Source organism: Cephus cinctus, unplaced genomic scaffold (genome assembly GCF_000341935.2).
Source record: "Cephus cinctus unplaced genomic scaffold, Ccin1 Ccin1_scaffold0415, whole genome shotgun sequence".
NCBI lineage: Eukaryota > Metazoa > Arthropoda > Insecta > Hymenoptera > Cephidae > Cephus > Cephus cinctus.
The window spans coordinates 1-13,226 of NW_014333098.1; the positions used below are offsets into that span (position 1 = coordinate 1).

Below are 13,226 nucleotides of genomic sequence, written 5' to 3' on the forward strand. Positions count from 1 at the left end.
GATCCCATTCCATATCACGTCCGGGAAAAAGCCATGTTGCACAACAGGTTCTGCAATCCTCACACACTCTCACCACACTCAAACCCGAAAAATCGCGATACCTTATCCGCCGATTTTCGGTATTCCCGATCCGCGGTTCGAAAACGAAGTGGGCCCCTTTTTGCCCCCCGGCCCGAGGATTCCCGAAGAATCCCGAGTTCACCCGAACTCGTGCGTTATCTCTCGCCTCGGTCCGCTATCCGCTTTTCGGCGCTCACCGCCCGCCAGGCTCCGGGCGGCGCCGATCTTACCCGAGTCCGCCCGATTTTCGGGCTCGGCGGTGCCGGTTTCTTTCCCCGGCTTCCCCTTGCCGCGAATCTTCGTCGGAATCGGCATTCTCTTGGCGGCTTTCGTTGGCGACACGGCTCTCCGTGCCCAAAAATTTTAATAGCATCTAAGGTCACTTTCGGCGGCCGAGATACGCACGATATGCAAAACCGAATAATTTACCTTTTCTGCTGTGGTACTCGCCATCATACACGGTGTAAAAAACAAAACTGTAGAAAATATAAACCACACTGTCCCTTTGTTGAAACGTGCAACTTCAAACAGGAAATCGCGTTTGCTCTCGTACAAATGAGTCGAATTCATATCTAGAAATCAATGTAGACTGTCATCGACGAATTATTTACGAAGTCCTGACAATAATGGGAATTCATCAAGAAATGCAGGATAATCTATAAAAGTAAAATTGTCGAAATGTCTCTTTCTATACTCTTTATCTTTTACCTTTATTTACGAAAAAAAGTGTGACGTAGTGCGTCGCGAAACGTCTCTTTCTATACTCTTTATTCTTTACCTTCATTTACGAAAAAAAGTGTGACGTAGTGAATTGACACATTTGAGTAAGTGCGTCGCGAAGACATCTCTTTCTATCTGTGTTTCGCTACGGTATAGAAAGTTCTCGCGTTTCTCTCGCGATATCCAGGAAATTCTATGGATTTCTCGTGCGTGTTCCGGATGTGTAGTGCTGTGACCTAGTGAAGTGCCCACCCGAGTGTCCTCTGGATACGGTCCTCGGCCTTCTCGGATTAGCTGCATCAGCTCCGGTGAGTACTCCCAATTTATTAATTATGTAAGAAAAATGTCAAAAGTCAAGGTTAGGGCCACGTACAAGGAATCCCCGTTCTTGGATTCTGAAAATACGCGACATTTCACCTTCGGCGGGCTGTATCTCGCAAACGGTTGGATCTATGGCTTTCTCTTTGAAATTTTTAAAGATCTCGTACCGCAGAAACTCAGAATGGTCCATAGAAGAGGCTGGCACAGATCAAATTGCGATAGGGCCGCTTTAAAGGAATCGATATTCTCGATTATAGGTTATAGGATGTGTTAGGTTATGGAAATTTGTTTCCAGGGTTCGTGTTTTCTTTGCGCTTCGGAGTATTTAGTCATTTGAGATCATTTCCACGAGTCATTTTCTTTAAATTTTCTATAGATTTTGCTTAGGTTAGATTAGACGGCATTTTTTCGAGTTTTTAAAAAATGTATTGTTTGTACCGCTTTCCTATTAGTCCCATTCGAAAGAGTATAGTCTCTAGTATGTCTCCACTGCGTGTCGTCGTTTGTACATTCAATGTTTTTTTTTTAAATTGAAGGTAAGTAAGCTCTAAGTACTGCGTCTAGGTGCCAGGTTTTTGATTTTTTCAAAATAGTAACGATTGAAGGTAAGTAAGCTGTAAGTACTGCGTCTAGGTGCCAGGTTTTTGATTTTTTCAAAATAGTAACGTTAGTAACGTGGCGAGTCCCATGGTTTGCATTCTCACAGTTTTTTTTTCAATTTATGGTAAGTCAAGAACTAATGTTAAAACCTATCTGGAACTATAGAACTCCTCGAGAGCTATTGAAAAAGCCTATTGTTGAAACATTTTTAAGAGATTTGTAAAGAAAGTGCGGTGGTGGAGCTAACACCCGTGAAATCGATTGTACCGTATCAATTGGGATCCTTGATTCGCATATGGTTTTTCTCATTTTTCTTGCAAACGATGGACTATCAAACGTTTTTATTAATTAATTCGCAACTATCACATTTTTAAGAGATTTGTAAAGAAAGTGCGGTGCTGGAGCTAACACCCGTGAAATCGATTGTACCGTATCAATTGGGATCCTTGATTCGCATATGGTTTTTCTCATTTTTCTTGCAAACGATGGACTATCAAACGTTTTTATTAATTAATTCGCAACTATCAAACGATTTTGCATCGATTGAGCTCCGGAAAAACAAAATCCGGTTAGAAACAAAAAAGTGCCGGCCAACTTCACACCAGATTTTGATTTTGTTTTTCTGAAAAGACTAATGACTATCAAACGTTTTTACAAGACTATCAAACTTTTTCTGAAAAGACTAATGACTATCAAACGTTTGTACAAGACTATCAAACACTATTAAACGACTATCAAACGATTGGAATAAAAAAAAGTTTAAAAAATAAAAGTTGGCCGCCCAACTTCACGCAGGTATGAGTTGCTGGCCCCCACGTTGGGCGCCATTTATAACGGGGTGCCCGGCTCGGCTCGTCCCCGCTATAATTAATTTTTGATCCATAGAGCCGCCAGGGAGCACTAGAGAGCTAGGAATTTCCGGAAAATTAGGAGTTCTGATCGGGACTCGAACCCGATACCTTCGGACTGCCAAGTCGAGCACTTACCACTGTGCTATTGAACCCACTGTCCGACCTGATAAGTCCTATTTATTTATTTTTCGGTCATTCCTAGGTGGTATGCCCTCCAACTCTGTAACGCCACGTTACAACTCCCCCGCCCTTAAACGCGAGATGCGGGTGCGAAGCATCCCATCGAGCGCAATCCCTGCTGCTCGGAATTTGCTTGGCCCACCCGCCCCTCCCAACTTCACGCAGGTATGAGTTGCTGGCTTTTTTCATATATAACTTACCGAGCTTACACTGTGCGCTCGAACTTAGGAACGGAAAGAAAAAAAATATTTAGGCTATATTCGATGTGCTGCCTGGTTGTAAGTGTTGCTTTGGGTGGCAAGTAGAGAAGAGCCTCTGCTCGCCAAGCTACACGTTCGTGATCGCGGTTAGCTCGGCTATGACGGGATCCGCATTATCGACGGAGGCGATGATCACAAAATTCTAATTCCGGACTCGCCGCTGCGATTCAGCGTCATGTTTTTGGTATCGCCTAAAACCGTAGTAAACCCATATAGTGCGGCTCTAATGTAAAATGTAATCCCCCAACAAAAACACTTACGTATAATAAACTACGTCAAGTACAGGAGTAATGTGAATTCCTCTAATAAAAAGTATTGAAATCATATTATTAAGGCCAAGTACATAAGTTACTACATGTTTGACTATTATATGATCTAGCACTGGCCCGTCTTTTTAATTGATTTTAAAAATTTTCTATAACATTTTCGCTACTCTTTTACGTCACTACTGCTTTTCATATTTAATTATGATTTAATGGTCATTTAAAAATTATTAAAATATTAGATGATTCCTTATCGAGTACTTCTTTGCGGACCCAAATTTATATCAAGAAATGCACAGACCCGCTAAGCGGAGCCTGTCATAAAATATTTGAGTCGAAACACAGGTACAAGAGATGCTTCGAGTAGTCTCAAAGGGCTGTACCCTGTATGGCTGGTTGCCTGTACTTGGCGCGAGACTCGTCCGAGTCTCTTGATATATAGTATACAATTACTGATCTATAAATAATGCTCGTGTAATATTTTTAAGCGATCGTTATGATTATATTCGCGTCTTTGATTAAGAATCTTAATAATACAAAAATAGTGGGAAATGTTGTTAAAAATACTATTACGCAGTGATCGCTCAAAATTCTTTTTATTTTTGAGAAAATCATACTCGTCTAGATATTGTGAAGAAATCATGTTCTAAAACTACGAATGTTTATTATATTTTTATTATGAGATGAGTGCGTTACTGTACAGCTCCACATAATGTTATGCCAAAGGGAAGGATGCTAGTTGACATCCAACTCAGATCGATTGTTTCTTGCATCCAATAAGTGGTTGGTTTAAGAGATCAGACAGATCTCATTGTTCACAGAGATAAGGATTTAAGCCTGTTTAACTTTTGTTACATGCCCAGCATAGATTTTTCGCAGGTCCTATAGATCGTCGTGATAGTGCAATTATCCTTCACAAATATCGTAAGTGCTGCTGTGACTTGACCGCAGTTAAATTGACTATGGTTTTGTTGTAATGTAATTATTAAAAGTTATGTTTGATTAGAGTACACTTGATTATAAATAATAAAGCGTACCCTAACCACATATTTATTTTTATGATTATCCATATAGAGGCAAGCCATTACTGTATCTCTTGATTACTTTATTTCTTCAGCAGTTTATTTATTTTCAATTTACTTTTTGTGGCTTCTTAACATATGATATTTTTCCCTGCATTTACACTTACTCACTTACACACACCTAGCATTGACGTACGAGGGCCATTTTCATTTGTTTAGTATAAAGATTCGGTGGCATTAGATGGTCGCGGTCGTTTTATCTTCTCCAAGTTCTTTATAACTATATCGTGCAACGAACAGTAACGATTGCGCACCTCGCACATCACAAGACACAAACTAACATACTCCTTCTCGTCCAATTCCTGGACAGCTCGTCTGTAGTCAATAATGTGTGGATATTTCGCAACTTTGCTCAGTATCTTACCTCGGGATATAAAGTACCTGGAAACATAGATGAATATTTTTTTATTGCCCCCGTCCCCCCGTTCTTCATCTTTAGGAGGTGTTCATTAATACATAATTTTCAAGTACCTTGATATTTGATCGAAGAAAGATGCTGCTTCACTTTCGACTGATTGAATTTCAGCAAGAGTATCTTCTTGAATGGATACTCCAAAATTGTTTCCATCTTCAATTTTTGGAATCATGAAGGAAATCCACATTTTTAACTGAAAACAAAGATCACTGATTAATGGTGTTCTATGTGCAATTTGATAAGTATAAGTTACCAAATTAGAATCTTCCAAAAGTTGTCTAATGTATGGCTTGACAATGTGGATCAATTCAGACAGGGGTTTGTTGCAAGGTACTGGTCCGTTTGGAAGTATCATTACTTTTGTCCCACTGGCCTCTTCCACGCAGTTATCCAACTTCTTTTTCTTTGGCCTGGGTTCATCTTCAGAATGATTAAGTACTATTGGATCTGGAATAGGCACATTCAAATCTTGATGGACATCGGATAAATCGCCTCTTGAAAAACCGGGTGTTTCCAAAATCTCATTGAGTTTCACAATCTTTTCTGGAAACCCTTTTATTATAAGTTGCTCCGCCTGCAAATTACGTTAATAAACAAACCGAAGTTATAAAAAATTAAGTCTTATGTAAAACTGTATCTGATTATACCTTTGTCTTAAGAGAGTCCTTGTATTCCTGAACCTACAAGTCAAAGTATAAATATTAGTAATCGAAGCAATATAAAATAAGAAAGTAGTAATGGATAAAATCAAGATATAGGTAATAGAATATTTCAGTTTAATAAAATCATAGAAATAAATGAATGAAATCATATTAAAAGATACATTGAAATAATATGAATTATATTTCATTTTAGAGTCACATATCTAATACTACCCGATGGCTCTACATTTATACAGAATTCTTGTTTCAAGTATATATCAATTGTTTTATTATTTTCACAATTAGCTAAATATCCTAAAATTGAAAAAGATAATGAAAAAATTCTTATCTATCTATGATGAATAAATGTTCAATTGAAACTAAATCCATAGTATAAATGCTTAATTCTAAAAAAAATATACTTATTACTTGCTTTCATCTTATTCAAATATCTTTCTAGAATATGGAAAGACTGATGGTGCATTTGCGTGTTAAAGATACTTTAACGTGTAATATAGCGTCATGCGAGTTACTCATCGCATATATAGATGTTCTTCAATCACAGCGAGCATTCGGTGTTAGAAAAAGAAAGTATATTATAAGTAAAATGGAATGTGCCCGAATCCTCGTTAATTTGCACCAGGCGATTCAGAGTCCCAGGCAAAATAATGTTCCGATATTAAATTTAAAAAAAAAAACGTGTCTCCGGCGATAGCTTGATTTGTCTCCTCGCGACCACATGACGGAGCGCGAAAGACAGCTTACAGAAAGGTTAGAAACATGATGATGAACATATTTGTCCGCTGAATTACTTAAATACAATGCTCAGGATGAAAATTAATTCTATAGGAATGTTCCACGAAAAGAGAATAGAGCATAAATAGAGGAATTTTGTATGATTACCACATTTGAAGGCACCATCGTAATAACACAAACAATACTGTCGAAGGCTGAAGCCCTACCGGTCGCTGAAGGCACTAACCTAACCACAGATATTTCTCCTTTTTAAAAATTTTAATAGCATCTAAGGTCACTTTCGGCGGCCGAGATACGCACGATATGCAAAACCGAATAATTTACCTTTTCTGCTGTGGTACTCGCCATCATACACGGTGTAAAAAACAAAACTGTAGAAAATATAAACCACACTGTCCCTTTGTTGAAACGTGCAACTTCAAACAGGAAATCGCGTTTGCTCTCGTACAAATGAGTCGAATTCATATCTAGAAATCAATGTAGACTGTCATCGACGAATTATTTACGAAGTCCTGACAATAATGGGAATTCATCAAGAAATGCAGGATAATCTATAAAAGTAAAATTGTCGGGTATCAATATATTATCACTGCTTAGGCTTTCCTTCTCTTCTCAACGAAGCTACTCTACAGAGCGCGGGAATTTTAAAAGACGTCACTGACATTTATTAATGGCGATGACAGAAAATTTTAAATGTAACAAATGTACCTGTCAACTACCGTATTTCCTTCCCTGCGAAGTGTCTCTTCATAATACAACCAAGGATTGTTGGGTCTCGTATCGAGGTAGTGTGTATGACTTAACAGAACTTTGTAACCTTCGAAAAGGACACCAAGGGATTGAACTCATTATCGCATATGCCGGCAAGGATATCAGCCACTGGTCTTATGATAATGCAAAAGGTATGAGACGATGAATCGATTTGATTAGTAAAATCAGCTTTGTTCATTCTATCCTGATTATTTATTGCGCCTGTAGAGCACGTAGCATTTGGCGAATCGATAAATTCGACTGTCAATAATCGTCCTTCTTGGCTGGATGACAAATACATGAGGGGGAATCTGACGAAGAATGCTAGACCTTGTAGGATCATCAATGTTCTTACTGGGACCGAGGCAGTTATATTGGTAAGCAGTAATTATTTGGTATGGACTTATGGATGTATAGGTAGTACAGGTAAAAGAGATTCTAAAAGCACAGGCGTCATACCTATGATTTATGGAACTATTACAAACAAGAATATTTCATTGAAAAATATTACAGATTTGCGAAGAAGATACTGTAGCAAGAATTCAAGAACGTTTTCTGGGCTTTAATGCACATGGTACGTCTTATACATGGAAATTTGAGGGACTACCTATCGATACGAATTGCACTTTAACTGAAAATGGAATAGTGGATGAGAGAGAACGTTTTTTAGAAGCTGGATTACCAGACGATACTTATATACCAGCCATCCTTTGTTACTACAATGACGATCTTACAGAGCAGTAATATTACATTATTGTTAACTCAAGCTTTTCAATATTGACTGAGATAATTAAACTTGTTTCTTTATTTACAAGTCCTATTGTATCCGCAGTAGGTATCTACTTTCTAAAACAATAGATTCCAGATTTCTTTTGTATCGACTCTCTACAGGAAGATTTTCTCACAAGAGATGGCAGTAGGATTCTATTTTGATACTACTAAGAAACTCTGCAAGATAAATCCTTATGAAAAACTAGCAAGTACCTCTAGTTTGTTCCAGTTTAGCCTCTGCAAATTGGTACAAAGGTAATCTCCGAAGAAATTATTTCATCTCATCAAGAACAAGAGACAGAACGAAGAGGAGACTTAAGTCTCTGGCAATGTTTGCTATTGCACAAAGGGATCTGGTCGAAGATCTTTGGTGTTAGCGACAGACAAATTAATGGTAGCGTTCCACGATGTCGTTTCGGAGCACTCTCGTAAAAACGTATAGCTTACAAGTCTCTCTGGATGTATGAGACACGTATGTGCTTGGTAACACACGACTTATCCTTATTTGCTTCTTTTGGCTCACGCACGACATCCCCATCAATTTGCACACGCGTCGCAAATACTCTCTTAACATTTAACTGAAAGTTATGTCTTATATACTGTAACTACTGTTTTCCGTACAATCACGATTTACGTTTCTGTTTTAGTATTTATGAATTGAGAACATATGGCAATCAGTTCGCTGCAGACGCTCAGCTCTCTTAGAAGATTCTTCTTCTTGTTCTTCTTCGTCGTTGTCGACGTCGCCATCATCGTCTACTTCCTTTTTTAATTCTCTTCTCGTTTTCGTTATAGTCGCATTACTACATTCCATACTGGCGCCACCGTGAGATCCTCTTTTCCGATTCACTTGATGTTCTTCTCATTATTTTTATTTCTTGTTTGCGTAACTCTTAACGCCGCACTCCAGGTCTGTACTAGGATGAGGAAATGAACAAAAATATCTTACCAGCGGCAACTATCCGCTATAAGGAAACTTCACGTGATCATTTTGTTATTCCTGGTTACTTCCTCCGACTCTCCTTATATTCTCTGGAAAGTAAACGTTACGTGGAAATGATTTAAACTCTAGCGAACTTGCTAAGCCAATTCTAGATTCTTATTCGTTTCCATTTTCTTTCCTATGAAACTTATTTATAAGCAACGCATAACCAAGTGCATTCAGTGGCAATGGCCGAGAATTCATGGATAAACTTTACACTCGTTTGTTTTAAACGTTATAACCGTTACGTATTTCATAGACATTTTAGAAATTAGTTATTTCGAAAGCTATTTTGATAAATTTTCATGATCCTCCTGACACAATCATGCATCTCTTGGAACACTGTATCGTGATCACAAAGCGTGTATTGAAAGAGTCAAGAAGAATGGGAATTAGAAGAATCAATGTAAAACCTTTAATTTTTTCTTCAAAAAATATTCAGGAAACTAAATCTCATCATACTGCCGCAGTCAATTCTAAATGTATGAAAGTAACTGTCTTAGGAGCTGCAGGTCCAACTGGTAACTCCATAAGAATAAGATATAATATGATAATAGATTAATTCTGATGAAATATTATTTTTAGGTACCGCCCTTTCATTGCTTTTGAAACAATCATCTCTAATCGATGAATTAGCCGTATACGACCGGAGTTCCATGGCTGGCCTAGTTTTGGAATTGAGTCACATCGACACAAGATGCAAGGTCAATTCGTGTACTGGCGCAGCAGGCATTGTCAGCGAAGCAAATCTTAAGGAAGCTCTGCAGGATGCAAAAATCGTAATGATAACGTCCGAAGATGAAGCTTTTAAAAAAATCACGAAAAATCAAGAAGAACTCTTAAAGAGAAATGCAAATGTTATTTCGGAATTGGTCCCAAGTCTAATGAGATACTGTCCTCGAGTAAGTAGCTGCATTACGTAATAAAGCTGCTAAACGTGTTCTTGTTTTTCTACGCTATTCCATAGCTGTCCCTCTTGATTCAACTGACAAAACAACCAGCAGATCTTGATTGGCGTTTCTTACTACGTACATCATCCTTTCTTTTAATATCTTAAAAATATTCTTATCCTAAACAGGCAAGGGCGAATCTCCATTGAAAATTTCTTCATTAATTCAGAGCCCTAAACTTCTCGTCCAGATCAAATGACAATTGATTGCCCTCTACCATCTTAATTACAGTTTTATGAAGACGGACATCGCTGTTTGGTACAATGACCCCCATGTTGAAAATGATGACGGAACGATTATAAATGAGCCTATAGTCACTCGGAAAATTGATTGACTTGCCCCTCTTATTTTGATTGCTAAAGATTCTTCTATTTTCAGACTGATTGATGCATTGATGCAATATCAAAAACTCTACTAAAGCTATATGATTAAATGTATTTTTAAATTTTTCACAAAAACACGGAAACTTAAACTCTGCAGACAGCATGACGAGTGCGGCGGGTTAAAATACTCGAGCGAAGGTAAAAAGTGCAACATTACGAGCGGCATGTAAAAATTCAGATCTTGTTAGTCAAGCTGTCCACGCAGGGTTTTCGTTACACTGTGCCTCATGTACGTCACGATGAAATTGCATACGCAAACAAATAATCAAGCTTATCCTCTCGATCTGGTCAACCTCGTCGAGTTTGGACATCCTCATTAATTTTGAGGCGCCATATCCCCGCCTTAAATTCCTCTTCGTTGCGTCCCATGGACTTCTGAGTCTCAAGTCCGAATGATACTGAACTATTGATATTTATGTGAAATACGGTTTGAATTATTAACAAATAATATTTTCTATCATTTTCAGGCAATGATTGCTCTGGTATCTCGTCCCATGAACAGTCTGATACCCTTAATCTCGGAGATGTATAAAAAAGGTGGATTCGATGAGGATACAGTGCAAACGCATCTTTTCGGCGTGACGTCATTGGATTGTGTACGTGCTAATAAATTCGCTGCAGAAATTCTTGGGATAGGACCGGAATGCGTGCTGGTTCCCGTAATTGGCGGAAGTTGCCCGAAGACGTGCATCCCTTTATTTTCTCAAATGAAGCCCAGCAGCGAGTTGACGAACGTTTGTTTCTTTGGAATAAATTAATATACGTAGAATTAGTTAATTAAGCGGAATTGCTTAAAGCTTCTGCCAGACACGCAGGATTGAGTTGAATCCTCCGAATCGAACGAGTGATAGAATGTCACATTCTCAAATAGCGGAGTGATCTGTATTCGTGGAATTAAACTGAGCGTAAACTGAATGCTTGGAATGCTAAAGTCAACGATCTCAAACTTAGTATCTTGGTATAAGCAACTTAAGAGAGTCCTTGACCTAGTGCTCGGTTGAGCAATTCAAACTGCGTTTGCTCGTTTTGATTCTATCAAAGTATTTCATGTAGATCTACTTGTGATCAATTTAATTTAAATGTTGAGCCTCTTCGGAAAGTATTATTTATTTGTCATATTTATCATTAAGTTAATTTCCCAGGAAGAGATTGGCAAACTTACCTATTCTGTAAAAATGGCGGAAGAGGAAGTCGCTAAAGAATATGGTCGAAAAGGTAGTTCATCATTGGCCATGGCTTTTGCTGCAGCTCGATTTTGTATATCACTTTGTAAAGGTACATATATGTGTAAATGGATTTAGAAGTTTTGTTTTCTTTCAGTTCAAAAGAAATATTTGTTGCAGCGTTACGTGATCAAAGAGGAGTAGTGGAGTGTGCTTACGTGCGATCCTGCGTTATACCGGAAGTGACGTATTTTGCAGCTCCGTTAGAATTGGGTCCGAATGGAGTGCAAAAGCATCTGGGTATACCGGCACTCTCTGATTACGAGTGCAAGATGTTAACCGCTACGATTCCCGTTCTCAAAGTGGCTATAAGGATGGGCCAAGTAGTTCTTCTTGGTATCACGGTCTTTCATTTCATTGTTCTAATATTTTCTAATATTTTTTTATTAATCAGACCCTGGCACTTGGTCCCAAAGGAATTTCTACGGAGACGTGTCCTGTCCCAGAGGATCCTTGTGTCAATAGAAAAGTGTCTTCGAGTACATCCGACCGAATTTCACGTGGTCCAATCTCTACGGCTTAATTCAAGTTTGACTCATGTGGTGTCAAGGCTCCCAACTTTACAAAAATACATGCCAAGTTATTCCTAGCCTTGCTGGGTAATTTTAAACTCAAGCCGTATGAAACGCATTTTATCACGTTTCATGGCATGCCCTGTAAATCTAATTTGTCTTTAGTTCATCCCTCTCTAGTTCTCCTCTTCGTCTCTTCTTCCGTCTTTATACTTCTCTCTTGAGGGTAAGAAACTACGGAAATGATCCCGTGAAGATTCTTAAACGGACAAAATGATTCTGTTTCTCTTGGATGGTTTTAGATCTACAGTGGACGTAAATTTGTGTGGGCTGTCGGTTGTTAGAGCAGAATAGGAAGGCTGTTTTACTGTAGCTCTTAGGTGCCATTGGACCCTGGAGTAAATTCCTTGTTGTATGGGGAGAAAGCCAATAAGTGAAAAAGAATGAAAAATAGGAAAAGAAGTAACAATACGGAAGAGGGAGGAATCCGAGGGCATTCTTGATGGCTCATGGCTCATGACACGCCTCGGCTATTTGTCTGGGTGTAGTGACTCCAATTTATCCGAGAATTCTATTTGAGAGACACGTGCGTCTATAAATGTCCTGCCATTACGAAAACCCCCATAGCTTCTGGGATTTTACATGGTACACGAGCCATTCGTATAACCTCTCTATATCGCGTATATGGGAGAACCATAGAAGAATCATGAAAATATGCTTACAACTTCTCATTATAAATACTTCCTTAAAGTATCTACATTGTAAAATTTATAACAGACGATATAAAAACACAATAAGTTTATTTTAAAAGGCAGTATGGAAAGTCGCCTGGTCGATCTAGTTATTTGATTTGTTTCTTCGACATAAAGAATTTAAAATTCAAAAATTCAGAGCTACGCCTACGTCAATCTGCAACCCACTTGTTTCTCTATCGCCATTGTAAATTCCATCGCCTCGTTTTAAACTGTGGTCGTAACGTATATTATACCTTATTCCTTTACGAGGTGTCTACTCGCGCTGGTCGGTCGTTGGTTCGCTTGGGAACCGGAAATGAAGCGGCCTACTAGGCAGGTAAGAAAGATTCTCTCTTGAGGGTAAGAAACTACGGAAATGATCCCGTGAAGATTCTTAAACGGACAAAATGATTCTGTTTCTCTTGGATGGTTTTAGATCTACAGTGGACGTAAATTTGTGTGGGCTGTCGGTTGTTAGAGCAGAATAGGAAGGCTGTTTTACTGTAGCTCTTAGGTGCCATTGGACCCTGGAGTAAATTCCTTGTTGTATGGGGAGAAAGGTCTCTCTTGAGGGTAAGAAACTACGGAAATGATCCCGTGAAGATTCTTAAACGGACAAAATGATTCTGTTTCTCTTGGACGGTTTTAGATCTACAGTGGACGTAAATTTGTGTGGGCTGTCGGTTGTTAGAGCAGAATAGGAAGGCTGTTTTACTGTAGCTGTTAGGTGCCATTGGACCCTGGAGTAAATTCCTTGTTGTATGGGGAGAAA

The 13,226-nt window shown here is 38.6% G+C and overlaps 3 protein-coding genes across 8 annotated transcripts; 2 read left to right on the top strand and 1 right to left on the bottom strand.

Annotated features, from left to right (window-relative positions):
* Window positions 1-3,912: 3,912 nt before the first annotated feature.
* LOC107267597 (proteasome activator complex subunit 3) lies at window positions 3,913-6,622 on the bottom strand. Of its 4 annotated transcripts, none has more exons than XM_025084925.1 (6): window positions 6,474-6,582; window positions 6,300-6,394; window positions 5,400-5,432; window positions 5,006-5,326; window positions 4,809-4,945; window positions 3,913-4,718 (listed from the first exon to the last, which is right to left on the bottom strand). In XM_025084925.1, exons 2-6 carry the CDS (start codon window positions 6,312-6,314, stop codon window positions 4,493-4,495), a joined length of 732 nt encoding a protein of 243 aa, XP_024940693.1. In that variant the 5' UTR covers window positions 6,315-6,394; window positions 6,474-6,582; the 3' UTR covers window positions 3,913-4,492. The 4 variants fall into 4 exon arrangements, with proteins under 4 accessions (XP_024940693.1, XP_024940692.1, XP_015595007.2 ...); XM_025084924.1 differs by having other exon boundaries at window positions 6,297-6,394; XM_015739521.2 differs by lacking the exon at window positions 6,300-6,394 and having other exon boundaries at window positions 6,474-6,622.
* On the top strand, window positions 6,609-7,694 carry LOC107267598 (cytochrome b5 domain-containing protein 1). Of its 2 annotated transcripts, XM_025084926.1 has the most exons (4): window positions 6,609-6,708; window positions 6,782-7,051; window positions 7,128-7,276; window positions 7,413-7,694. In XM_025084926.1, exons 2-4 carry the CDS (start codon window positions 6,820-6,822, stop codon window positions 7,641-7,643), a joined length of 612 nt encoding a protein of 203 aa, XP_024940694.1. In that variant the 5' UTR covers window positions 6,609-6,708; window positions 6,782-6,819; the 3' UTR covers window positions 7,644-7,694. The 2 variants fall into 2 exon arrangements, with proteins under 2 accessions (XP_024940694.1, XP_015595011.1); XM_015739525.2 differs by having other exon boundaries at window positions 6,623-7,051.
* Window positions 7,695-8,279: 585 nt separating this feature from the next.
* LOC107267596 (malate dehydrogenase, mitochondrial) lies at window positions 8,280-12,638 on the top strand. Of its 2 annotated transcripts, none has more exons than XM_025084923.1 (6): window positions 8,280-9,173; window positions 9,238-9,554; window positions 10,453-10,719; window positions 11,128-11,260; window positions 11,329-11,544; window positions 11,603-12,638. In XM_025084923.1, the coding sequence occupies exons 1-6, from the start codon at window positions 8,978-8,980 to the stop codon at window positions 11,671-11,673; spliced, it is 1,200 nt and encodes a 399-aa protein (XP_024940691.1). In that variant the 5' UTR covers window positions 8,280-8,977; the 3' UTR covers window positions 11,674-12,638. The 2 variants fall into 2 exon arrangements, with proteins under 2 accessions (XP_024940691.1, XP_015595005.1); XM_015739519.2 differs by having other exon boundaries at window positions 8,282-9,173; window positions 11,329-11,531.
* Window positions 12,639-13,226: the final 588 nt, after the last annotated feature.